General features: G+C 39.6%; 8 protein-coding genes across 19 annotated transcripts in view; 5 read left to right on the top strand and 3 right to left on the bottom strand.

Moving 5' to 3' along the window:
- Nucleotides 1–68: 68 nt before the first annotated feature.
- LOC657245 (corticotropin-releasing factor receptor 2) lies at nt 69–2,491 on the top strand. Its single transcript, XM_963714.5, has 8 exons — nt 69–577; nt 624–782; nt 831–999; nt 1,168–1,293; nt 1,341–1,811; nt 1,854–2,061; nt 2,107–2,293; nt 2,340–2,491. The coding sequence occupies exons 1-8, from the start codon at nt 509–511 to the stop codon at nt 2,457–2,459; spliced, it is 1,509 nt and encodes a 502-aa protein (XP_968807.1). The 5' UTR covers nt 69–508; the 3' UTR covers nt 2,460–2,491.
- Nucleotides 2,492–2,521: 30 nt separating this feature from the next.
- Nucleotides 2,522–4,525, top strand: LOC103315251 (calcitonin gene-related peptide type 1 receptor). Its single transcript, XM_064356099.1, has 7 exons — nt 2,522–2,669; nt 2,716–2,886; nt 2,929–3,220; nt 3,269–3,739; nt 3,789–3,999; nt 4,047–4,233; nt 4,282–4,525. Exons 1-7 carry the CDS (start codon nt 2,613–2,615, stop codon nt 4,402–4,404), a joined length of 1,512 nt encoding a protein of 503 aa, XP_064212169.1. The 5' UTR covers nt 2,522–2,612; the 3' UTR covers nt 4,405–4,525.
- A 374-nt stretch (nt 4,526–4,899) lies between these two features.
- Nucleotides 4,900–6,920, top strand: RpS27A (Ribosomal protein S27A). The gene is made up of 3 exons (XM_963930.5): nt 4,900–5,039; nt 6,279–6,611; nt 6,711–6,920. Exons 2-3 carry the CDS (start codon nt 6,291–6,293, stop codon nt 6,858–6,860), a joined length of 471 nt encoding a protein of 156 aa, XP_969023.1. The 5' UTR covers nt 4,900–5,039; nt 6,279–6,290; the 3' UTR covers nt 6,861–6,920.
- On the top strand, nt 4,901–6,194 carry Ip259 (Intronic Protein 259). 2 transcript variants are annotated; one of them, XM_963860.5, is made up of 2 exons: nt 4,901–5,039; nt 5,385–6,194. In XM_963860.5, exon 2 carries the CDS (start codon nt 5,389–5,391, stop codon nt 6,166–6,168), a length of 780 nt encoding a protein of 259 aa, XP_968953.1. In that variant the 5' UTR covers nt 4,901–5,039; nt 5,385–5,388; the 3' UTR covers nt 6,169–6,194. The 2 variants fall into 2 exon arrangements, with proteins under 2 accessions (XP_968953.1, XP_064212171.1); XM_064356101.1 differs by lacking the exon at nt 4,901–5,039 and adding an exon at nt 5,052–5,282.
- Nucleotides 6,921–7,087: 167 nt separating the features above from the next.
- GramD1B (GRAM domain containing 1B) lies at nt 7,088–11,731 on the bottom strand. 3 transcript variants are annotated; one of them, XM_008203458.3, is made up of 11 exons: nt 11,503–11,731; nt 11,305–11,453; nt 11,105–11,252; nt 10,759–10,981; nt 10,247–10,557; nt 10,075–10,191; nt 9,853–10,025; nt 9,688–9,789; nt 8,091–8,361; nt 7,507–8,042; nt 7,088–7,456 (listed from the first exon to the last, which is right to left on the bottom strand). In XM_008203458.3, the coding sequence occupies exons 2-11, from the start codon at nt 11,370–11,372 to the stop codon at nt 7,216–7,218; spliced, it is 2,190 nt and encodes a 729-aa protein (XP_008201680.1). In that variant the 5' UTR covers nt 11,373–11,453; nt 11,503–11,731; the 3' UTR covers nt 7,088–7,215. The 3 variants fall into 3 exon arrangements, with proteins under 3 accessions (XP_008201680.1, XP_969102.1, XP_008201682.1); XM_964009.5 differs by having other exon boundaries at nt 11,305–11,731; XM_008203460.3 differs by lacking the exon at nt 9,688–9,789 and having other exon boundaries at nt 11,305–11,730.
- Nucleotides 11,732–12,433: 702 nt separating this feature from the next.
- LOC657633 (proteoglycan 4) overlaps nt 12,434–23,816 on the top strand; it is a 68,359-nt gene continuing 56,976 nt past the window's right edge. Inside the window, exons 1-8 of one of the 8 annotated variants that reach the window (XM_008203464.3) lie at nt 12,434–12,586; nt 13,162–13,572; nt 13,777–14,226; nt 14,274–14,512; nt 14,565–14,728; nt 14,782–14,946; nt 15,004–15,357; nt 15,748–16,757. In XM_008203464.3, coding sequence (XP_008201686.1) covers nt 13,189–13,572; nt 13,777–14,226; nt 14,274–14,512; nt 14,565–14,728; nt 14,782–14,946; nt 15,004–15,357; nt 15,748–15,821 — 1,830 coding nt within the window. In that variant the 5' untranslated portion in view covers nt 12,434–12,586; nt 13,162–13,188 and the 3' untranslated portion in view covers nt 15,822–16,757. Of the gene's footprint in view, nt 12,587–13,161; nt 13,573–13,776; nt 14,227–14,273; nt 14,513–14,564; nt 14,729–14,781; nt 14,950–15,000; nt 15,358–15,747; nt 16,758–23,816 lie in introns of those variants that run through there. The other 7 variants (XM_008203463.3, XM_008203462.3, XM_008203461.3 and 4 more) reach the window with 7 other exon arrangements.
- On the bottom strand, nt 16,618–23,247 carry LOC657708 (potassium channel subfamily K member 6). 2 transcript variants are annotated; one of them, XM_964151.4, is made up of 6 exons: nt 23,092–23,247; nt 22,664–22,846; nt 17,719–17,859; nt 17,464–17,673; nt 17,223–17,411; nt 16,618–17,176 (listed from the first exon to the last, which is right to left on the bottom strand). In XM_964151.4, the coding sequence occupies exons 2-6, from the start codon at nt 22,839–22,841 to the stop codon at nt 16,902–16,904; spliced, it is 993 nt and encodes a 330-aa protein (XP_969244.1). In that variant the 5' UTR covers nt 22,842–22,846; nt 23,092–23,247; the 3' UTR covers nt 16,618–16,901. The 2 variants fall into 2 exon arrangements, with proteins under 2 accessions (XP_969244.1, XP_008201687.1); XM_008203465.3 differs by lacking the exons at nt 22,664–22,846; nt 23,092–23,247 and adding an exon at nt 18,743–19,192.
- Nucleotides 20,705–21,172, bottom strand: LOC103315254 (mitochondrial import inner membrane translocase subunit TIM16-like). Its single transcript, XM_064356194.1, has one exon. It carries the CDS (start codon nt 21,072–21,074, stop codon nt 20,721–20,723), a length of 354 nt encoding a protein of 117 aa, XP_064212264.1. The 5' UTR covers nt 21,075–21,172; the 3' UTR covers nt 20,705–20,720.

The raw sequence follows: 23,816 nt of genomic DNA, 5'->3' as shown, positions 1-23,816 counted from the left end.
GTAATAATTTTAATAAGCTTTAAACAGTTGCGGGAATTTTATGTGTTTTTAATAACGTGTCACACGTATTTCAAGTTTCAAGTTCAAGAAATTACTCAAAAAAGCGTTGCGGTTTAAAGTCAAAATTTTTTTCAAAATTGAAGCCCACACGTTTATTTGTATGGCAGGTTCGAACCCCAGTTCTGGCAGTTTTTTTTGCTTATTTTTTTGTAAAATTTAATAATAAAACACAAATTAAATTAATAAATTACGGAGTGGAGCAATTTTGTCAATAATTTTAAAGCACACGCTACTTTTTATCTTTCTAAGTCAGCGGTTCTCAAAATTTGGGAATTTGGGATTTTCGGGGAAAACTCTGCATTAATAGGTATAATAAAATTTTGCAATTCTTTATCGTATCAGATATCTTGCGTTAGTTAAACCCTTTAAATAAATAGCTCATCAAGATAAAATTCTACCCGCAATAAAGATAGTGGTTTCACGTTGGCGGCACAGTAGATAGCGAATTATGCGTTTTAATTACATTGTGGTAATTTTAATAAGTGTTTGTTTATTGATTTCAACAAAAAACATACAAGTAAGTTTCGAAAATTTTCTATTTTTCAATTAACAATTTTCTCAAGGCTCAGGCCAAACTGTGCCGATCCTCCCAAGGACTGATCCATCGATCTTTTTGGAACCGATGGACCGGCTATTTGTGTTATCACTACGACAAAAGAGTCAAATTCAAATACAATTACACCATAATACCGTACGACTCTTCGTACATCCCGGTCACATTTGTACAATTTTGAAAAATCGGCCACAATGAACTTTAACACAACTTTTAGATCAACAACAAAACTGACTTTTTCTGGTACGATTTCCGGAACGAAACGTCTTTAAATTACATTCGCCCATCTTACAAAAGCGACACAATTTTCGAAAAGTGGAAAACATGTGCCCAGGAAGCCTCCAATTGTTGCGATTACTCCATGACCAGTGAAAACATTAATCCAAGTAAATAATAATAATAATAATAATAATAATATTATTATTATTATTATTATTATTATTATTATTATTATTATTATTATTATTATTATTATTATTATTATTATTATTATAAAAATAATTATAATAATAAATGACCCGAATCCGCAATCAATTTTTAATGTGTGCTTGCAGGCGATGAATATCCTTGTCCTGCAATTTGGGACGACTGGAGTTGCTTCAGTCCTGCGAAAGCCGGCTCTGTCTCGAAAATCCTTTGTCCGGACCTGACCTTTTCGTCCGAAATACGCGAATGCGAATGTAACTTTTAAAACGCACAATAACTGCAATTTTGAGCAAATTTCTAGTACAAGCCCAGAAGGAATGTTTCCGAAATGGCACATGGAAGTCCAAGACTGACTACGGCCCCTGTTCCGTACCTGCAGTTCTCAAAACGCGCCACCGATTTCATATCATTGTCTTGTCAGTGGCTGCGGTTTTATCAGCTCCAGCAGTTGCGATTTTTTACAGTTTTCGGGCGTTTCGCCTCCAACTCCGGTTCATTTTACACCGGAATTTAATTCTAGTTATTATAATCAAAAATTTGTTGGTTGTTATAACCAAAGAAATGGTCATAATGGAGGCTTTAACGAGCGATGGTGACGACACGATTTTAAACGGAAACAGTGTGACTTGCAGAGTGCTTGCGTTTTTCGAAAATGTGGCCAAAAATGGCGTTTTCGCGGCCATGTTTCTGGACGGGTTTGACTTGCACCGGTCCATAGTCCGGCCCTTTGCAGACGCAATGTCCTCACGTTTCGTCTATTGCGCATTTTTCGGTAAATTTTAACCAGTCAAAGGGCTAGACGTTACAATTTTAGTTTTGTCATGTTGTCCCGCCCTGATATGGGCCCTACTGCGAGGCTTGCACCAGGGGGAGTTTTGCTGGGTTGTTGATAACACGGGCGACCAATGGGTCACCGATGCGTTCCGTTTGACCATTTTGACAGTCAATTTCGTCCTTTTGGTGGACATTATCAGGGTCATAGTACTAAAATTGAGACATGACAGTGTGTCCCAACAAACCAAGTAATTGTCCTAACGCAATTTTGCCACTTTAATTTGGTTTTTTAGGACAACTCTGAGGGTGACTTTATTTTTGGTCCCACTTTTTGGCGTTCATATCGTTATCACAGTCAATCGAAATATGGTGCCTGATAACACTTGTGATTCTATGGATGTTTACTACTTTGCCACTTATTTGATTGAAGGGCTTCAGGGCGTTTTGGTGGCATTTTTGTTCTGTTACATCAACAAAGAAGTGAGTTAGAGACAACATTTTGTTGGGGAAAAAAAATAAATTGCAGGTCCATCACGAAATAATGAACGCTTGGAGAAAAACAGTCATTTGTTTGCAACAAAAGCTTGACGCAAAGAGTGAGAGGACGACTTCGGCAACAATCGTGGAGTCTATGACTTGTTATTAATTAATATTGAATAAATGAACAATAGAAACGTATTTATTATTTTATGATAAGATACAATCCCGCAATTTAATCAGTGTGATGCCAAATGATAAATCAATGATATCATAGTAAGAAATATATCCCCGAATTCGTTCGAGAAGTGAGTGATTTATTATGTTTTGCCTTCGCGTAATTGCGTGTGTGTTATTATTTATAATTGCAAGAGTCAGCGTAAGATATACTTATAATCCAAACAACCAGCTCATTTAGCACCTAGGGTGGGGAAAAATCATGCAGGGTCAGGGACATTCCGGGATTAATCCCGCGCGAAATTTGGGAATTCTGGACGGGATATTACTGCTACAACTACTCAAATAATTATCGCCTCTTGTTCAAATACAACGCAACTGGGGGACACTACAACGGATCGACCATCCCCCTAGCCATGGTAATAAAAAACTGGTAAAAATTTCAACCACATTTTTTTAAGATTAACCCCACGACCGTCGTTCCCTTCGACTACCGCAACTCCACGTCCCGCTCCTACATTCGCAAGTCCTTCAAAACCGACCATTTCTTCCAAATGTGGGTCGACTGTTGCGAAGAAGCCGTCGACTGTTGCGACAATTTCATGACCAGCGCCAACACCCAACCCACCCCGGAACACCCATGCCCAGCCATCTGGGACGGCTGGAGTTGCTGGGGCCCTGCCAAAGCCAACACTGTTGAAAAAATGAAGTGCTCAACCCAGGCCTACTCGACCGATTCGGACGTCTGCGAATGTAACAAAAAAAACACCAAAAAAAAAACAAAAATTGATTTAATTCTAGTAATGAGCGAGAAAACGTGCTTCGCTAACGGCACCTGGAACCAGAAAACCGACTACGAGGTGTGCGCCGTGGCTCCGGTGCTCCGGAGCCGGCACACTTTCAACGTCATCGTGCTGGCCGTGGCGACCGTGTTGTCGTTCCCGGCCGTTGCGATTTTTTTCAGTTTCCGGAGTTTCCGCAACAACTTGCGCCTGATTTTCCACCGGAATCTGCTCCTAGTTATCATGATTCGGAACCTCTTGACTATAATGTCCAAAGAGATTATTATTCTGGACGCTTTGAAGTCGTCAGGGTCCAACCATGTGATGGACGGGAATGGGGTCGCGTGCCGCGTTTTGGCGTTTTTCGAAAATGCGGCCAAAAATGGCATGTATGCCTGTATGCTGGCCGATGGGTTTTACCTCCACAAGTCGATTGTGAGGGTGTTTGCCGACGAGCCGAACATTGTCTACATTTATGCAGTAGTTTTGAGTAATTTGTCGATGTTTTCGCGGTGGTTTTGTGATGATTTTATTTGTAGCTTTGTCTTTTCTGCCGTCGCTCATTTGGGCGACGACACGTGCCGGTCATGGAGGTACCGACTGTTGGATGGTTGATGATAATTCAAACGATCAGTGGATTCCAGATGGGTTCCGTATTGCAATCCTCGCAATCAATTTTTTGTTGTTGTTTGACATAATCAGGGTCATGGCCTTGAAACTGAAACGGGGGAATACCAGCCAACAAACAAAGTATGACGCAAGATGGCGGCCCGCAATTTAAACTTAATCGTTTTCAGAGCAACACTTCGAGCCACTTTATTCCTGATTCCACTATTTGGTGTGCATATTATTTTTATAACAAACCGGAACATTGTTCCAAGTCATACGTGTCAAGCCGAGGATATTTATTACTACTTGAGTTATGTGATGGAGGGGTTACAGGGCGTCATGGTTGCTATTCTCTTCTGTTACATAAATGCAGAGGTTGTTTTTCGGAAATTATTGCGACAAAAAAATTCAAAATAATTCTAGGTCCGCGGAGAGTTGAAAAATGCTTACAGAAAGTTTCTCCTGGCTCTGGAATCGAGATTTGGAATTACGTTTGGGAAAGTGAGAGATATTCACAGGAGGCCAACTGCAGCAACGTATTGTTAATAAATTATTTTAATAAAAAATTGCTCGATATTTTTCAAAAAATCTCTTTACACGTAATATTTTATTGTACTTGTACGTATTTAATTTTTAAATAAAACTGTGTTTATAATTCTGCAAAAAATTGTTTTTTTTAATTTTTTTTGACTTGCTACAAACAGTAGCCAACGCAGAAGCCATACGAAGGTAGGTGTATTTTTTTTAACGCCAAGTGAAAAAAATTGATTTTTGTGTTGTATTTTTTCCATTTCACAAATCAAAAATTTCTTTATTTCCTTCATTCTCTAATAATCATTGTTCACCTCATCCTTATTTCCCTTTTTCCTGGCAAGAATGCTTTAAACCTCCACGTGGTTCGTAAAAACACAAATCTTCACACAAATAAGTGTGTATAGACAACCAAGTATACGTGTTTTTTTAAATTCAAAAAAAAGTTTAAATACTAAAAAAACATTAAATAAAATTGCTACTGACATTGTAATAAGCATTGTGCAACTGCGTAAAGTGTAATAATTCTCAAAATATTGCTTTGGTAACTTTTACATTGGTGTATTGGCGTTGTGGCGGAAATATCTTCATCTCTCTCTGATATCCGTTCTGTCAAATTCTTTTTGCGGCGTGTAATGGTGGAGTGCTAGGTGAGTAAAAACTCTGATTTATTTTCATTATTTATTGCATAATTATGGGCAAAAAAGCCCCGTTTTTTGTGCAAACGGCACAATAAGGCCCTACTTAAGCTTATTTAACCCTTTTTAAATCGCAATTTCTCGTGTATTTGTCAAATTGTTTACCATCTGCCCCCGACCACGTGAAACCCCAGTGTTTTAATTACCGTGTTCTTGCCAAATCTCTGAATATGACTATTATAGTCAATCAATAAGGTAAGTACCGCGTGTTATACAGTGTGTAATAGTCATATTCAAAGATTGTGAATATGCTGTTACACACCCAGTAAATTAAAGTGTATTCTTTCAAACTTGCAGCAAAATGCCACAAAACGAATACGTAGAACGCCACCGTAAACTCTACGGCCGCCGGCTCGACTATGAAGAACGCAAACGCAAGAAGGAGGCCCGCGAGCCGCACAAGCGGGCCCAAGTGGCCCGCAGCCTCAGAGGCATCAAAGCCAAGATCTTCAACAAGGAGCGGCGCAATGAGAAAATACAAATGAAGAAGAAGATCAAAGCGCACGAAGAGAAGAAAACCAAGCAGAAAACGGAGAAGGTGGCCGAGGGCGCGCTCCCTGCCTATCTCCTGGACCGTGACGTCCAATCCCGAGCCAAAGTCCTCTCGAACATGATCAAACAAAAACGGAAAGAAAAGGCCGGGAAATGGGACGTCCCCATACCCAAAGTGCGCGCACAGAGCGATGCCGAAGTCCTCAAAGTCGTCAAATCGGGAAAATCGAAACGGAAAGCCTGGAAACGGATGGTGACGAAAGTCACCTTCGTTGGGGAGGGATTTACGAGAAAACCGCCCAAGTTTGAACGGTTTATCAGGCCCATGGCGCTCAGGTTTAAGAAAGCGCACGTCACACACCCAGAACTCAAAGCTACGTTTTATTTGCCCATCATTGGGGTCAAGAAGAACCCCAGCTCGGCGATGTTCACCAGTCTGGGGGTTATCACCAAAGGCACTGTGATCGAAGTTAATATCTCAGAGTTGGGGTTGGTGACGCAAGCGGGCAAGGTTGTCTGGGGGAAGTATGCCCAAGTTACGAACAATCCCGAAAACGATGGGTGTATTAACGCTGTTCTTCTTGTATAATTTTTCTAATAAACGTTTGAATTAATCGAGTGTTTTTGTTCTTTTTTGCGTAAAACACACGAGAAATTGCGTTTTTGTGGTTGCATTTTTTGACGATGTTTTTTTTATAGTAACTCCCCACAATGCAGATTTTCGTTAAAACCCTGACTGGCAAGACCATCACCCTTGAGGTCGAGCCGTCAGATACTATCGAGAATGTGAAAGCTAAGATTCAGGATAAAGAGGGGATTCCCCCGGATCAGCAACGTCTCATCTTCGCCGGGAAACAGCTCGAGGATGGACGTACCCTCTCCGATTACAATATCCAGAAGGAATCCACCCTTCACCTAGTTTTAAGACTCAGAGGTGGCGCCAAGAAGCGCAAGAAGAAGAATTATTCCACGCCGAAAAAAATCAAGCACAAGAAGAAGAAGGTCAAGTTGGCCGTCTTGAAATTTTATAAGGTGGGTGTTTGATGGGGAATTGAATCTCATTTTTTTTGACTTTGTTTTTATTTCATAAAAATGTGTGATGGAGATGTTTATCTAGGGGATTTGTTACAGGTGGACGAAAATGGCAAAATCCACAGATTGAGGCGCGAATGCCCTGGTGAGCAGTGTGGAGCCGGTGTTTTCATGGCCGCTATGGAAGATCGCCATTATTGCGGAAAGTGTGGATACACTTTAGTTTTTGCTAAGCCAGAAGACAAGTGAAGAATGCATTGTATAATAAATTGTTAAAAACTTGAAATAGGAAATAAACCGTTTCAAGAACGACTGGCTTTTAATCCCGATTTCCAAATCCTTAAAAACCATCGTTACTCAATTGTCGAAAGCACTTGTGAAACGAATCGAATTTTTTGTTTCCCTTTCACCAAACAAGCAAGAAATGTAGTTAATAATTTTGTTTCGCAAGAGAGGATTGTTTAAGAAAAAGCCGATTAGGTTGTTGTAATTTATTTAAATATCTACACAACGTGTACAGGAACAATCGATAAAATCTCTAAAGGTACTAAAAATCTAACACAGTGCGTAGTGACGTAGAATAAATTTCAAAAACATAACAATCCTAAAGTTCGCTCTTCTCATTCTGCTCGACTGTATCCTTGTGATTCTGCAGAATCGACATGACCTTGCTTGAATAACTGGGATTAATCGACCGTTGCAGTTCGTTCAGCGACTCCTCGGTCTGTTTTAAAAGTTGTATCGCGGTTTTCAAAACCCGCTGCCACTTTTGCAACTCGACCGAATGCAGCGTTTCCTGTTGTTGGAGTAGTTTAATCCATTCATCGTGTGTCTTGGGTGGGTCTCTACACAACCCCAAATAAATAACAACACAAAATCACACTCGCATACTCACTTCAAGACATGCAAGTCCAAGAGGGTGTACGGAGGCGACTCTTCTAAAGACCACAGTTTGAAGTACAACATGACATTGAGAACAACTAACAGGATTAGAACAGTGAAGACGATCATCGTGGCGACGTCCGAGCTGAAAATGCCCCCGGAGGAAATCCGGCTGGAGGCCCCTATCAGAGGCCTGGAGTCCTCAACCCCCGGCCTCGGCATGCTGTGAATCCTGCGTTTCCTCCTGGACTTGCGCTTCACGTCGCAGACGTTTTCCTCGCCTTCGACGTGCAAAGCTTTGGCTAGAGAAACGTAAAAGTCCTCCAAGCCCGACCAACACGTCTTCTCGATCATGCCCTTGACCAAGCCCCAGACCGATTTTTTGTACATGACTTGTGCAAACACCTGATACGAGCTTTCCGTCTCGGAAATTTTTTGAAGACAGTGATGAACTACAATATTAAAGCTATCAGCGTAAGGAATGCCGGCGTTTACTGTGTCCACGTCTATGGCGTAAAGACACCCAGCTTTGCTACATGGAAGCATGACCTGAAGCACAAAGTCAGACTTGGTTTTCTCCCTTGGTAAAAAACCTACTTGAGTCTCCGTAACTTGAGCCGTTTTCGGCCCCATGGCCTGTGTTAAAGCTACCGTTAAGTTAACAACACGGGTCTTGCTGTTATCGCTCGGATTATGCGTCCAAGGCGTTTGAGTAAGATCGGTTGTTTTTCTAGAAGCGTGAAAGTCCAAGTAGAATTTCGAACTCGTAAAAAGTAGAGTAAATAATTGATCTATATGGATAGGTACGATTTCGTTCATTATTTGACGACCTTCGTGAGTCGAAGTGCACTGTACGTGTGTATCACATCTGCAAATAACGACCCTTTATCAAAAAAGTGAATTTCAAGGCTCGTTGTTTCGTTTTCATTCAAAGCGATTATTAACGAAACGGCGCAAGGCTGCCACAGGTTTGCGTCATTGCAGCGTGAAATAAAAAGCACGATTACACGCGCATTTTTCTGGCAAATGATGTAATGTTTTGTAAAAATCGGGTTATTAATTGGACGCTTCCGGTCGATTCTTATTCACCTTGACATAAATATGGAATTAAAACAATTGCGTCGCAATGTTATTCCCCGACAAATCGAATCGATATCTTACCAACAAAAAATTAATAAATTTCTGATAAGTTGTCAGTATGGAATCCCGAGTAATACTGTGTTAAATAATGCAATTTTTTACTTAACGCAACAAATCGAGTTTTTAGCTTAAAAGGCGTGAAAAATGCACAATTTCCTATCCAATTCGGCGATTTTTAGGATTATTTGGATACAATTTTGTTGCTAAAACAGTAACAAAGGGTAAAAATAATGTCGTTTTTGACGAAATTTTGCGATTTTTCACAGAAAACTCGCGATAAAGCTGATATTTTCGTCCAAAACGAGCTTAAATCCTCGAAGAAAAAAAAACAAACACCATGCTCGAACTAATCTGGTATTTTTTCGGCTTTGGCGAAATGTACAAAGTGCTTGAAAAAATCCAGAGAAATCGTTGGAATCAACGATTAAAATGTTAAAATAAGAGAACTTTAAGAATATCAAGATGATCCAGCTTGTTTTTAGGCAAAATAATCAACTAAAATGAAAAAAAAAGAAGTAATAAATGCTCAAATAAGACTATTCTCACATTCTCACTTATTTTTTAATTAAGAAATCGCTAAAAATAAACCTATTAAAATGAAATTCTAATGCGATTTGAGCCTTTCTGCCGACTTTGGCACGTCTTTAAACAAATATAAATCGAATTATGAACTGTTATATTTTTTCAAACGAAAAAAAAAACGGAATACCAATGTTTAAACTATTCTCGGGTAATTTGGTTCGTTTTAAGGCGAGTATTTAATGAAGCCTATTTAAATATGAGTACGAAAATTACGCCAAAGGTCTTAGTAGCCATTAAATGCGAGTTGCATACAAGATTTTTTCTATTTTTTTTTTCCAAAATTTACACGAGAGAATTTGAGTATTCTCAGACGATTTAGGTCGACTTTAAGCAAGGAATAATTAACATACTTTTTTATAATCTAATTAGAACTCTTCAATGATCAATTAATTTTCTTGTGGCAACCCTGCCTTGTTAGTAATCACAGCCATTCCGTGCCTTGTTAGTTTCCAGTCGTAACGCATCGACTTACTTGACATTCGGCAAAACCGGAACAGTATCGTCATATTCGGGACTTGAAGGGTGTAAAAAAGGAGAGGATTTATCCCAGGATAGGAAAAAGGTCGGTTTAGTTCTGAAAGGCAAACACTTGACAACATTAAATTCTCATCTGCCGACCTGGCTTTGCATCACTCACTTCGTTTGTTTTTCTCCGTCCGATTCGGTCGTATCGGAGTAATCAGTAGGGAGATGCGAAGAAGTAGTTCGGCGGCGATCCACCGGCCTATTGGTGACGCTGTCGTCGTCTTGTGGGGGCTTCTCCTCCACCACCATCGCTTCCAGTGGGTTCTCAACAGCGCTGCTCTCGTGCTAATCACACAATCGTTTCAATCAAGTCGACGAAAAAACGTCTGGTTACCTCAGAGAAAGATTCGACAGATAAGCGTGCCGATAGTTTGTCCTCTTCAGTACCGGGGGCTACGTAGTCCTCATCATCACTGGTCAAGCCCAGCTCTTCACCATACCACTGGTGCACCTGTAAAAAATCTGAGTTGTAAAAACCGCGTATGCCCCGCGTGTGCCCCCTGTACCCATTGCCACATCTCCTGTGGAGACATAGGTTGGTCCATGAGCGCGTTCTGCCATACTCGAAACAGCATCAAATACGTCTTGTCCCGTGCTACAAAACTGGTGAAAAAGTACTTTTCCGTCCTTGTGCAAATCAAAACCGCGTTGGGGATTACGATTGCAGTTTTCTCTTTGGTTATGGCTGATACGTCCTTCCATTTTAGCTTAAGTGTGGTCTCCCATCCCAGAATATTCGCGTAAAAGCAGAGATAGTTTTGCGTGACGTAGAGTCTGCCTTGTGCCAATATTTCTTTTTGCAAAGCGCAGGAATAATCTGGAAATTGGGCAATATTTACCTTGATTAAGGCACTGTGACGCTGACTACGCTCACTGATAAGTTGCCTTATCAATTTGCTCAATCCGCGGCCCCCGCCGTGCGATAAGCATTGCGATAAGGTAACTTCTCCATTCAGTTAATTTTATTAATCAGTTAATTAACGCAATAAAGATTAAGCGAGTCAATATTAACACCCACCGACTAGCAAACGCTCATCGTCAGGTACGTCCTTAAAAATTCTCTTAAAATCCTCCGATCGTGACTTGTAGGTCGGGTAGAAGGGATTGAACCAAGACGACTTCTTCTTACCACGTGGGTCCTTACGTTCTTTATTCGAGCTACTGGTGCTCTCAACTTTCAAGTTCGAGGGCGGGCTAATGTCCAAATTACTGGCGCGACTACTTACAGAACTCTCCTGACTCTGAAAAACATTACAGAATGTTTCAAACCCGAACAATTCTCACCATCGCTACAACTACAATTATCTATTTACATACAATATAAGGCTGCAGATACTTTATCAGCAGCGCATTTAACGACTTACAGAAGGGGACCCATCGTGCTTGTTACTTCCGGGGATTTCCTTGTAATTGACGGTGAGGTGCGTCTCACTTTTGGGGTGTTCCCGTTTCGGCTGCGGCCTCGGGGACGGTCTGGGGCTAGCCCGAGGGCTAGAATTGGGGCTGCCTTGCCTGCGCACAAAACACATTATTACCCTTGTCGCCTTTCCGCGGCCAAAATTACTTGTTTTCTGTCGGTGTGGTTAACTTTTCGTTCGTTGTACCATTTGTCGACGATAATGTCATCTTCATTTTGAGAAAGAGGCGCTCTTCCTGTGGCCCCTCATGAAGCTGTTTTTGCTTGAAATTCAACGGAAACGAGGAGAATCGTCACTGTTATCACATTGCATTAATTACTGTTTGGTTATCTTGGTTTCTTTACGTGTTAATGGCCAGTTCACGGTTGATTAAGCTAATAAAACACTTTTTGGTGGTTCTAAATGCAGACACTCACTAGGGATTACTGAAAATCACTGGCTTTCCTGCCCACAGACCCATCAACGACCACCACTCCATTGCAAAAACGAATGGTAGAAAAATTAAAAAAGAACTTGCTCAAATACAAACGTAATGCTAGGTGGCTACTACCAGGCGTGAAAAAGTCAGCCCTAAAGGGCCGCTTACGGAGGCGGAAGAGACAACCATTGGCATTAAAGTTAGACTGCTTTGCTCGCTGGTGGCACGATATGCATGCAGTTGACTTTATTTTTGTGAATTACTAAAAAAACCAAATTTTTTCAAAAATACAAGTACCGAATATGGCAATAAAAAAAACAAAGTTGAGTGTTGTAACTCTAACATCACGAACGCCTTGGAAAAGGCGATGAGAGATCTAGATTTTGTGTAAAAATTGCCTAAAGAGTCTCCTATTTAAAAACTTCCAGTTCTTTTGGTTTTCGCTTGGAAAAGTAAAAAATACAAAAATTACTGTTTTTTTCAATTATTCAAAAACTAAAAATGACATCAAATTTTCTTTTAGAAAATTGTTCAGTATAATTTAAACGACCTCGCATATCTTATAATGACTAAGTTAATCATTGATTTCAGTTCAAAAATGGCTGTCTAAAATCCGATTTTCAGAAAAAAAATTATCGGACCGATTATTATCGGTTCTATAACTTTATCCTAGCAATAACTTCAAAATAGGTTTCTGATATCCCTTTATGTGTAAATGGCTGCTTTCGAAAAGGTCACATGACCTCAGATTTGTTGCTCCTAATGTTTTTAGCACTGGCTATAGCGCCCGCTTTGTAAATCCCCCTTTAGCATAAATGCTCAGTTGCCATGTTATAGCGTCAAAGCGAGACAGAATAAGCTTTTGCATTAGTTAAAAAGAGATAGAAACATGGAGAAATGACCGACAAGCGACAACAGAGCGGCAAGAGCTAAACCTACGGCACGGCGACAGCGACGCCATAAGTATCCCGAAAGTTTGTGCTTAATTTCATCGAAAACAATGCGTACAAGTGAGTAAAACCGAAATTACGATTCAATCTTCAGTTTTTTGGGCCGACTGGGGCCTTCCACGCCCGTATTTTACGCCTGGTGAGGTTTTTTCATCCACCATCTACCCCCAAGCTGGGAACTCAAACCGTAAACAATCGGAGCATTTTTCTGTTTTGAAGCGGTGAAATGGTTGTGTGTTGACATTTATTTACATTTGTGATAAGAGAATTCGGGCTGCGTGTGCAGGATTTACAGTTATGCCGGCTCGAATTCGAGACGGCTTCGATATCGATGTCAATTGTTTTTTCGGACTTGGGAAGCCACAACGACGCACATTTGATCCAAAGTTTGCGACAGGCGATTGTTTCGAACGCCGGGGGGGCTAGATTTTCAAGGCCGATATACAGGGTGGACACGTGGGAAAAACACGATCTTGATTGGCTAATCGGGGGGCACTGCCGATAAAGTTGCGTTTTTATGCTTATTTGTTGCCGATGATGTCAGAAGTTGGATAAATCTTATTATGATTACGCAAATTAGTGTTCATTTTTTATCGCATTTTTCGGCTGGAGATTTAAAAATTTCTTCATTTCAGACTTGTGGTTGTTGAATTTGTGAAAAGATGAATTCAGCTTTGAAGCCAGTTTTGACGTCTTCGACGCCACAGAATCCTCCTGTGACGACTCAGCTAAACAAACCGATGCATCCTCAAGGAGCCCCAGCTAATTATGGGCAACCATCAACTCACATGCCTCAGAGTTTAGTTAATTTACCCCATAACCCAACGGTCGCCCACACACATCCCAATCCTGCCCATCAGAGTAACCATTACTCGTTAAATGTGCCCAACGCGCCACATTACTCCAGCAACAACCCATCGACGATACCTGCCAGCAACCATCCAGTACCCAACGTCAGTCAAGGGCAAGGCGGACAGACCTATTCACCCAACAAAAATGTACCATTTTCGGGAGGATACCAACCAAACCTCGGACATCCGCCCAATGTAAGCCCAGCCGTACTTTTTTTCATATTAATTAATAAAGTTGAAACCTCGTGACAAATATTATAATTAAAAAAATGTCGAGCGATCAAAGTAGGCTTTGGTTTATAGACGTGTCTTTTTTATTTTGAGTGACTGTACAAGACAAAAAATCAAAAAATTTAAGAGAATTGAGCCAATCAAATTAATTTTGTTGGCTTGATCTAGCAAAATCCGATGCCCCCGGTGAGCCAGACCCTACCCGCCACGCAGCCCCACCAGCCCCCCGCGGCCGCCGACGAGAAGCCCCAATCGAACGGCACCGCCGAAGCGAAATCGCCGACGAAGCCGGAGCCCCAAGAGAACCACGTGTCTTTACCGCGGGACAAATCGCCGATGCCCCCCAGTTCGCCCAAAACGACGGAAAAACCCGAAGAAAAACCCTCCCCGACGGCCTTACCTGAACAGAAACAACCTCAGGAATCGAAACCGGTGGAAGAAGCTAAAACGTCCCCCGAGCCGGCCGACAGCCCCCCTGAAAGTGCGCCGGCCGTGAGTGACACTGACCCGAAACCTGAAACACCCGACACTCCCGAGGCGAAGCCGAGTGAGCCACAAGACACTAAAGAAAACATCACGGAGGAGGCGACGCAAAGCCCGCCCCCCAAAACAAAAGAAGTAACCTAGCAACTGAGTGTTTGTAGCGTTTTCATTGGTTGTTGTAGCAAAAGCCCAAAACCACGCCCAAAACGGCGAGAAAATCACGAACGCCCAAACCAGAGGGGGATTCACCCAAAACGTCCAAGGCCCAGCAGAAATCACCGACGGTTGCTAAAAGCAAAAGGACGCGAACCAAGACACAACCTTATCAAAGTCCATTACCTGAAATTGAAATTATCACTAAAATTACGTCGTCAACTCCCAGGAATAAAACAAATGACGATAAATTGATTGTTTTCTATAAGTTAGTCAATGTTTTTATGTGTTGCAATTTGTTTTTAATTATTTAATTGTAGAAACGAATTTTTGGCTGTAAGAAACTCAGAGGGTAGTTTTTATATTTGTCAAGCTGCGCAAAATATCTATAAAAGCTCACCAAAAATCCGGATTCGTTGGCTTTCGCAGGAGAAGAGCGAAAAGTCCGGCGAGGTGTACACACCTGATTTTTACGATAATACAGGTGATTCTTGGCTATTTTTCCATAAAATATTGTGCCAACAATTTTTTTTCCAGATTTTGATTGTATATTAACAAACCTAAATTTGGTGCGCGTCGATAAGGGTCGTTACAGATTGCCCCCCGCCGAAAAAGAGCGAACCGACAGTATTTTGAAGCGGTCTCTGGCTGTGGAAAAGGGCGAAGTGACCTCGCCCTCCCTCACAGAAGAGCATCCAGATGGCAGTAAGTGTGCAAAAAGCGTCCCCAAACCGCCTAACTCCCCTTTCACAACAGTAGACGTGTCACTTTACAAGGAGGAGAGCCAGTTGAAGAAACGAAAATCGACCAAACGCAAGGCCTCCTCCGCCCTCCGCTCAAAGTCCGCCAGCAGTACGACAAAGTCGCCCGATCAACCGAAAGTCCGCAAAGTGGTCAAGCCGGTGAAAAAAACACCCAAGAAGGCACCAGCCCCCGCTAAAACTAAGCCGAAGCCTGAGGAGAAAAAACCGATTGCGTCGTCAAGTCGGACAGATCGGGCGAAACGGCGAAGCGACAACCAGAATCACAATAAAGTCACGCCGGTGGTTGATCAGAAGAAGGCCAAGGTGCTGGCCAAAGTGGCCAGGAAAGGCGCCCCCAAGGCGGGCAGAAGTAAGTAACATGAGCTTCTAACAAGCCAACTAGACACCCTGGATTTTTATTTATTTTATTTTATTTTTTTTTATTTATGAAACTATAAGACTACATTAATTTTGAAGTTTTTGTTTTCAACTTTTTTCGATACATTTCATTTCCATCGCTTTTTTATAAATTGTGTTTTTAAATCTTGAATATTATCACGTCCAACTTTACTAATAACTGAGCGGCAGAAGACGTGAGCTGAGCTGGGCCACCTGTAGAATAATCTTCACGTACAATCATTAGATAATAAATGCAGTAACTCATCAGGACAAAAAACTTAATATGTAATGGATAAAAAACAAAAGTTTGAATCAAGCTTTACTAAAACATCGTTGGATTTATTGTGTATTTTGTTTCTAGATGCGAAAGTGGCAAAGGCCAAGAAGGCGGCGCCTAAGGTCAGCGCGAAGAAAACAAAGCGGTCGAAGAAATAAAGTATGTATATTCACATCGAACTTATCACATTTTCACTGAGAGTTGTGATGTGTGAGTTGTGATGAAGAGGAATTGCGTCCAATACATATTTCTGACAAATCAAACTGATACGTAGCCAGAGAGAAAATGATGAACTTGCAGTTTAGGCCTTAACTTTTAGTTATTATGGAATGTGTGTTTGGATGACATTCTTCGTATGTTGCAATGTTGATAGTTCTATTATCTATTGGCCATCTTCAGTAACGGTATTTATTTTTGTGTCATTTTTGGTAGAGTTCTGATTTTTTGTTTAAGAGTGTTTATAACAATAATTTAAGGGCGTAATATTCTCTTCTTCAAATGCGTTATTTAAGTTTTCTCAATTATAAAGTCTAAATAGCACTAGTATTACTTATATTTTGTATCGGTACTCATTTGTACATTTAAAGCTCTACTTAGATGTAAAGTCATGTGAGCATATAATATAGATTTAATCTATGAATAAAATTGTTTCAATGATACTTAGGCGACCGTTGATGAGTATATGTAAATATACAATGACCAATATAACTATATATTTCTTTATAATTAACAAAAGCACAGGCAATTTTCGATTAAGTTATTAGGAGTTAGTATGTGTTGTGCTTAAACAAATTAAGTATTAAAGAGATGTGGAATGGATGTTGCTGTAGTCTTGTGCCAGTCGAAATTCGATGAAAGTTAAATTTTCCTGAAATAATTTATAAATGGAAATAAATTATTGAATAAATCCTGAAAATAGCAAAAACATTTTCTTCCGGAAATGAAACCACAAAATGCCAGAACTTCGTCTTTATTGGTCCACAAGAATTGAGACAGATCTTCCCTACACATTAATACATAAGACATTGTTGATTGTATACATTTGCTTTTTTCTAAATATAACTTTTGTAAAAATAAAATATCTCGTAAAAATACTCTTTTTATTAAAGTTATTTGGCAAATGATAAATTACAGTTAGGTACCGATCATAAGAAAACGTGTGCAATTGCAGTACTACATCATAAATTGCGTGGATTATAGGCGTCTGAGTATTGGTGTTGTAACACTTATTTCTCCTACTACGGAAGTTGAAAATCTTTTTGGGGCGCTTCGTCCGGACTGGGGCTGTCGTCGCGCCGAGACCTCACTCTGACGACCTGTCGGTGAGTGTTATCATCGCCGGGACTGTAGGCGGCGCCCCCATACTGCAGCCCCATGCCGGCCCCGGCCAGTCTGACCTTCTCCATGTTGGTCTCCTCGTGGCTCGTAAACAACAGCCCCAAATTCAGCTGCGGTATGTCGTAGAAAACTGCCAAGGTTAGCATCATGAAGGTGATCCCCATGAAAAGGTAACCTGAAAAAACGGTTCGAATCTCGGCTAATCTCACGCGGGGAATCACCTGTTGTCGCGATTTTGTACAACGGCCGGTACGGCTGATCGGGGGAATCACCCGGGATGTAGTCACCCAATCCAATCGTTGTGAGTGAAATGAAACAGTAATAGAGCGAGTCTAAATAGTCCCACTCTGGTTCTATGCTGGCGAAGACGGCGGCAGGCGCTAGCAGGAACAGCACGATGAGTATTAACACTGCAAAACTTGCGCATAAATTTCGGTAGTAGAAAAAATTTACGATAACTACCGATGATAAACAGGTGCAAAATACGAATATTGAAAGGTTGGTACAAGTGTCCGAGTCGGGAATTTAGCCATTGGAGCAACCAAATCGTGGGCACTAACAGGCGTTCCACCAAAGCGGACAGGAGGACGAGGGTTAGGGGAATCCCCACCATGGCGTACAGCATACAGAAGATTTTGCCGGTTCGGCTTAATGGTGTCACGTGACCATACCCTTAAATGTGTATTATTTTTTTGAATAAAATTATTTTTCTCGTACCTATTGTTGTCACTACAGTACTAGAAAAAAATAATGATTGTCCAAAACTCCAGTTTGGCTCCCCTGACGCATTTCTCGACGCCGAGACACCTCTATTGCTAGCTTTCACTACTTCGGTTATTAAGTCTTCAAGAGCTTGATCTAGAAACAAGCCAAAACATTAAAAAAAATTGAAATAAATGTCACAAATTGAGCAAAATTGCAAGTTATACGTTGCCAATAACCAGGGTTGGCTAGTTATTAACAACGTATTACCAATTCGTAACAGATCAATTTTTATTGCATTTTTTTTTTACATAAGAACAGTTTTATGCTACGGTTTATTTTTTTTTTGTTGATAAACTTTGCATTAATAGCACTTTAAATTATTCAAAACTCAATTATAAATTGCTCATTACATAATAAATCGAACTGTCAAAATCACATAAATTAATAAAACAACAATAACGTTAAACCAAATTAATTAAAGTTGCACTGTTATCAATTAATTTTTTAAGCAGGCAACCAGCAATACACATTAAAAAAATTCATTTATTTTTTATTTTATTTTGCATTTAATAACGCACCCAATCAGCAATTTCGTAACAAATCTCGAGAACTCAGTTTAGCTAATGCGATATTTTTGTCTTTCCTTTAAAACAGGGTAAATTAAATACTTATATTTTATTAGAAGCGAAACTGATTATTTTTCCAATATATCGCGTTCTAAATAAATAGAAAGTTTCATAGGTTTGCAATCTATAAATAAGCAAATAAATATTAAGTGCTCGTTTCATCTTATCTAAAGACGTGACTGCCAGATCATTAGATAGGGCGACTTTAGCAGCATCTGCTCCAGAATTTATTTATATCTCGAAACGGGAATAACTTGTGGAAACTTTCCCAAGTTTGGAAAAAAGCGAATTACTCGAATTTTAAACTTCCGTCTCATTATCAAATCCAGAGTCATTCATCCGCGATTAGCCTCGTTTTTTGCTCTCAGATAAGAGCACACGCAGACGATTGTTTACTTTGCGCGACAGACCTGTAACTGTCGGATTTTCGCTGCGAAATTTGAGCACGACCCCGTCAAGCCTGGCCCTGGCCGCCCTCTCTGGGGGCGTCTCGAGCACACTGAACACCGCCGCACCGCTGAACAAGAACATCACATAAATGATCAAATAAATGGAAAAGAAAAACGAAGTTCTGCACATTCCCATTAATCTAGTCCCTTTATACTGTCTGGAGATTTTGCGGGGGAGGAGAGGAACGTGTTCCTCTTTGCCCCGTAATACTGATTCATAAGTTCCGTAATTCCTGAACTCCATTTCACCTGATGCTATAAACTATCACTGAATTGGCGCACAAACAGAAAGTTCGCGCTGCACACACGAAAAGTCCGGTCTTCCATTGCGAAAATTTGGGAAAAACAGGCACTGAACTCGATGATTCTGCACCAAGCGAGGCCAAGTATTACTAAAGAGGGGCCAGAGACAGGCGGTTTTATACTTCTTATCGCGCCGAGGAGTTTAGATAGGGTCACGTGGACAGGTTTGAAAGTGCACTGAAGACACTGATTAGAAAATTTTTATTTGTTTTGGTTTCGTTTCAATGCAGCAAAATTAATTCGATTACACGATTTTTATAAGAAAGGTCAGTTCATCCGTCTAGTGGAAAGACACAGCCTCGACCAATAGGATATTAGGCTAAAGTTATCACAAATCTCTCTTTAATTTGTTTCCAACTCGCACTCAAATCTTATTTTATTTACGAGAGAAACACAAAGGAAAAATCTTCCGTTGCTTTCTTATTTCGAGAACACAAAAGTAAAGACATACGGATAAGCGCTATCAGACAGAACCTGAGTACACATTTTTCATCTTCCACACAAACTTGGAATTTATTGGACAAACTTTCAACACAGTTTGGTCGTGAAATATTACTTTAGCCCAAAAAACTGATCAAAAACGTTGTTTTCGTAACCTTGTCCAATTAGTTTCAGCAAAATCTTATCAAACGGTTGTGTATCATTCGACCGGAAGCTCAAAGAACATCAACCATGCTTTCGGCCTAATTTGGAAATACAGTGGCGCAGTTTTCCGTTTATAACGAACTTTTTAGAAGTATTGAATTGAAATTGAAAATGAAAATATTTTCAAGATGGCGGCACTTTCGGTTATACTGGCAGTCGCTATAAATTTTCTTATTTTACATGAAAAGCTATGTTAGTTGAGTTATTTTAAGGGAGTTTTCATCAAATTTCCCTATACCTAAGTTTAACCGTTTTCGAGATATTTAAGATTTTTTGAAAATTTTTGGATTTGCACTTAAAAAGTCGCTAACTCTCTTAGTTTTCGAGATTTCGAAATAATATTTGGAGAATTAAAAGACAAAACCTATATCTGTTCTCCAGTGTGTTCAAAATTGGAAAAAAAGTTAATAAACCCAAAAAATTTACGGTTAAGTTTAGACAACTTCAAGTACCCATAACCTAATTTTTTCAAATGGGATGTATCAATTTTTATTTTACTAAATGGAGGAGAATTTTTTTCTGCATCGATATGTATTAGGATTCCCTATACCTATCTGTGACAATTTTCAAGTTATTTGTTTTTTTTTGACATTTGAAAAACTTAACTTACTGTTTCCCAAAGGATTTATGTTTTTTTTTACAACAAATAATTTTTTTCTGCATCGATATGTATTAGGATTCCCTATACCTATCTGTGATAATTTTCAAGTTATTTGTTTTTTTTTGACATTTGAAAAACTTAACTTACTGTTTCCCAAAGGATTTATGTTTTTTTTTACAACAAATACTTATTTATTTCGTTTTATTTCATATGTAAAGTAAAAATAATTGCCAAAATTAATTACCGCTGTATTATTTTTGTGTAAAAACTTGCAATCGATAAGAAAAAACCATCCCGGGCTTAATTAACCCTGACGTCAGTCGAGACGTTGCGGAAATTCAAATTAGAAGCTCAAGTCGCCACTTAATAACCAATTTCCTTGAAATTCATTTATTTCGAATCGTTACAAGCACCCAACATTTTAATCTCTCCGTCAATCCTCTGCTTAGCGCGGAAAACTTTCGACTGGAGATAGAACGAGCCTCCGTTGTTTTTCTCATTCACTTCGAAAAGAAATTTGAACCGTTTTTCCACCTCCCCGGAGTCGACCTTCTCCACGTTCAAAATTTGCATGGCTTCGGCCAACGTCATGTCTTTTCTGGTGAACTCCTGCTCTTGTGAGTGCTGGTACCGAATTTTGGCCGCTTGCTGACTGAGCTCGATTTCCTCAACTATGGATTTAACTAGGGCTCTGTAGGCGATGCGAGCCCCTTGGTAGATCACCCGAACGATTGAGTCGGACATGTCATTTTGTCAAAACTGTGTCAAAATAGGATCGTTGCGCCACTTATCACGTGTTAGTCATAGGTCAAACAAAAATTACTGAACATAGTAACAAAATTTGTTTATCGGAGGTCGATGGAACGGAGCGGACGCGGGGGGTGATAGCGATACGATGACCCTATAACTACCAATTCCACCAAAAACGAGAAAAATCTCAGTCCAGGTCTAGACGTTTCAAGTGACGAAAAAGTCGAGAGCTACTTTTAGCTCGTTGCATTTTTCATGAGTTTGGGGATGAGTGAAGGGTTTTTCAAATTGGCTGTTTAAACTCGCACTGACCTCTCGTGTTTGCCAATACTTTGTTATGGGTCGCCGGTTATGTTGATTATTTATCAAAAGTTCACGTTCTGGAATTGACTGTCTTTTTCCACTCTTCGGGTAAATACGGGAAAAATGGGGAAATTAATTAAATTCGCTTCGGTTTGTCACACTTGTTTACGATTCAATCGATTCTTTTGTTCCACTCTTTCATCATTGTTGGCTTTAACAAGGTGTAAAGTTGGATAACTCATCGGGAGAGCTGGTTTTGACAACACACTCGCAAGAAATTTTTATTTCAATTAAAATGTTACAAAACTTACTAAATGACGACAATATTGATTGGGAATTTTAAAGCACAAGCGTTTGACATTTCAGGCTCAATCAAGAGGATTAAACCCGATCGCCCACACTAATTATAAAGCTTTCCAAGCTAAAAGTAATAAAACATCGAAAGCACATTAGCTCGGATCAAATTTTTTGCAAAATTTACCGTAATTTCTGCATTATTTTGCCAAAATATTTAATTACGTTTTGATGTTTATCAAAGTTGGCCAATTTTTGTTACGTGGTTGGTATTGAAGGTCAATGAACGTATTAGACGCCATTTATTTTTATTTCAAATTATTTGCTAATTATTTACGTTACACTAGTTTACAAAAAAATCTTTTATCAAGAGGTAATTTATACTGTTTTCAGATATACTGATATAAAAATAAATTATTATTATTATTATTATTATTATTATTATTATTATTATTAGTACGAGACTTGGGTTAATTATTCTATTATTCACATTGGGTTCATATATTGGTAAAAATTTTTGCACAAAATTGCAAAAAAATGTTTGTTAGTAGTACGATTTTGCGCTTAAAAATTCTTTAATTAATTAATTTGGTGTTAAAAAACTTAGCCGCAAACATTTTTTCATTTAGACAACACTGATAATTTTTTACGAAGATCTCGGTCATTTTTAATGAAAGGCGCCTTGAATAGGGCTTTCAGCGCATATGAAGCAACAGGCATTTTGCACGGAAGTAATTACACGTAATAACATCTTTGGTAACGAAGCGAAATAATCTTTATTATCCTCCCTTTTCATCGCATCAACAATATCAGCATCACTTATTAAATTGCAAAATAATCGCTTAATTGCGTACAGTTCAAGGGCTCTGACCTTCTGACCAAAATCAATTCGATTAACCCTTGAATGGAGCGCAACCCTTGTCACCCTCTCTTTAAATAAACCTATCTCGAAGAAACGAACCTAGTTTCCCTTATCAGTAACTTACCAGTAACGGTGGGGTTATTTTTGAGAAAATCCGCTCGGAGTTTTCTCAAATGTTGGACTTTCTCCAATTCTTCTGGACTTTCAATTGACGAAAAAATCGTCGCTCCGAGAACTAAGAAAATAACGTATCCTCCGAGAAAAAGAACAAGCCGGAGGAGCCCTCGAGTCGTTAGGGCCATTTTCACTGTGAAAATATTCTCAACAAAGTTACGAGCACTTATCCCAAGTATAAAAAAAAGTACATATTTAGGTCAATTCCGCGATTAAAATCGTGCCATGCGTTTGCCCCGAGTGTAATTTAATAACGGATAAAAAATAATCGATTTTAGCCACAGTACTTAACAAATAAATTATTCAAGTGGCGATAATCCTCTCAAATAGCCGGCGAAAATATTTTTTCAAAAAAGGCGCACCAGACATCGATCTCACCTTTCTCTCTACATACTGCAAGGGAATTGCTGGCAATTTATTGACCGTATCGAGGGTTGGAAATTGACGAGAAGGCGAGGGATTATTGCAAAATACCACCCTCGAATGGGCCGAAGCCTCGCTTTCAACTGGGCATGATGTATTAACCTGTGGATGTGACGCACGACGCAACCAGACATACTTTGTTACCACGCGCTTGCCTACGTCCGACCGCCAGGGCCGGGCTCGGGCGCACGCCAAAAAGCCCCGAATCGCCCCTGGCTTCCTTAAAACACTGACGTTCACACCAAATTTAATATTTTATGCCAATAAAATGCGTGTTATATCTATGATTTTGTCAGTTTTTGACACTTTTCTCCTCCCTACATGTTAATAAAAGGTTTAAACAAAAAAGTTCTTATCTAACAATGTATTCCAATTTTTATAAAAACACTAAAATATGTGTTTATGAGGTAAATATAGTACGCAAGATAATAACTATACAGTAAAGATTTTTTTGCAATGTATTACCAATTTTTTTTCATAAGAATACTATAAATATCTGTTTATGGGGTAAGTCTAGTAAGCAAGATATACCTTGTCAAAAATTATATAACTGGCAGTGAGGTCATAACGACTGTCCGTTTCTCCGCAACTTTACACTTCTTTGTATAGTTTTTGGCAACGTATATTTCACAGCATTGGCTTTATTTTAGAAAATTTACATAAAACCGCTTTTTTGTTTA

The sequence above is a fragment of the Tribolium castaneum genome, chromosome 4 (genome assembly GCF_031307605.1).
Source record: "Tribolium castaneum strain GA2 chromosome 4, icTriCast1.1, whole genome shotgun sequence".
Taxonomy (NCBI): Eukaryota; Metazoa; Arthropoda; class Insecta; order Coleoptera; family Tenebrionidae; genus Tribolium; species Tribolium castaneum.
This window is presented reverse-complemented; position numbering and strand designations above follow the sequence as displayed.

Bases quoted from the DNA above. Each gene is read 5' to 3' on its own strand.
- LOC657245 (XM_963714.5), top strand. From the start codon at position 509: ATGCGTTTTAATTACATTGTGGTAATTTTAATAAGTGTTTGTTTATTG. The intron at 1,294-1,340 runs GTAACTTTTAAA...GCAAATTTCTAG, and splicing joins CGAAATACGCGAATGCGAAT to TACAAGCCCAGAAGGAATGT. The intron at 2,062-2,106 runs GTAATTGTCCTA...TTGGTTTTTTAG, and splicing joins AGTGTGTCCCAACAAACCAA to GACAACTCTGAGGGTGACTT.
- LOC103315251 (XM_064356099.1), top strand. From the start codon at position 2,613: ATGTTTTGCCTTCGCGTAATTGCGTGTGTGTTATTATTTATAATTGCA. The intron at 2,887-2,928 runs GTAATAAAAAAC...CATTTTTTTAAG, and splicing joins CGACCATCCCCCTAGCCATG to ATTAACCCCACGACCGTCGT. The intron at 3,740-3,788 runs GTAATTTGTCGA...TTTTATTTGTAG, and splicing joins CATTTATGCAGTAGTTTTGA to CTTTGTCTTTTCTGCCGTCG.
- Ip259 (XM_963860.5), top strand. From the start codon at position 5,389: ATGCCACAAAACGAATACGTAGAACGCCACCGTAAACTCTACGGCCGC.
- RpS27A (XM_963930.5), top strand. From the start codon at position 6,291: ATGCAGATTTTCGTTAAAACCCTGACTGGCAAGACCATCACCCTTGAG. The intron at 6,612-6,710 runs GTGGGTGTTTGA...GATTTGTTACAG, and splicing joins CCGTCTTGAAATTTTATAAG to GTGGACGAAAATGGCAAAAT.
- GramD1B (XM_964009.5), bottom strand. From the start codon at position 11,372: ATGAAGATGACATTATCGTCGACAAATGGTACAACGAACGAAAAGTTA. The intron at 11,253-11,304 runs GTAATTTTGGCC...TTTTGTGCGCAG, and splicing joins ACCACACCGACAGAAAACAA to GCAAGGCAGCCCCAATTCTA. The intron at 10,026-10,074 runs GTAACCAGACGT...TTGTGTGATTAG, and splicing joins CTGTCGAATCTTTCTCTGAG to CACGAGAGCAGCGCTGTTGA.
- LOC657708 (XM_008203465.3), bottom strand. From the start codon at position 19,025: ATGGAGTTCAGGAATTACGGAACTTATGAATCAGTATTACGGGGCAAA. The intron at 17,860-18,742 runs GTCTGTCGCGCA...GCTTGTTTCTAG, and splicing joins CGAAAATCCGACAGTTACAG to ATCAAGCTCTTGAAGACTTA. The intron at 17,412-17,463 runs GTAGTTATCGTA...CAAGTTTTGCAG, and splicing joins TTTGCACCTGTTTATCATCG to TGTTAATACTCATCGTGCTG.
- LOC103315254 (XM_064356194.1), bottom strand. From the start codon at position 21,074: ATGTCCGACTCAATCGTTCGGGTGATCTACCAAGGGGCTCGCATCGCC.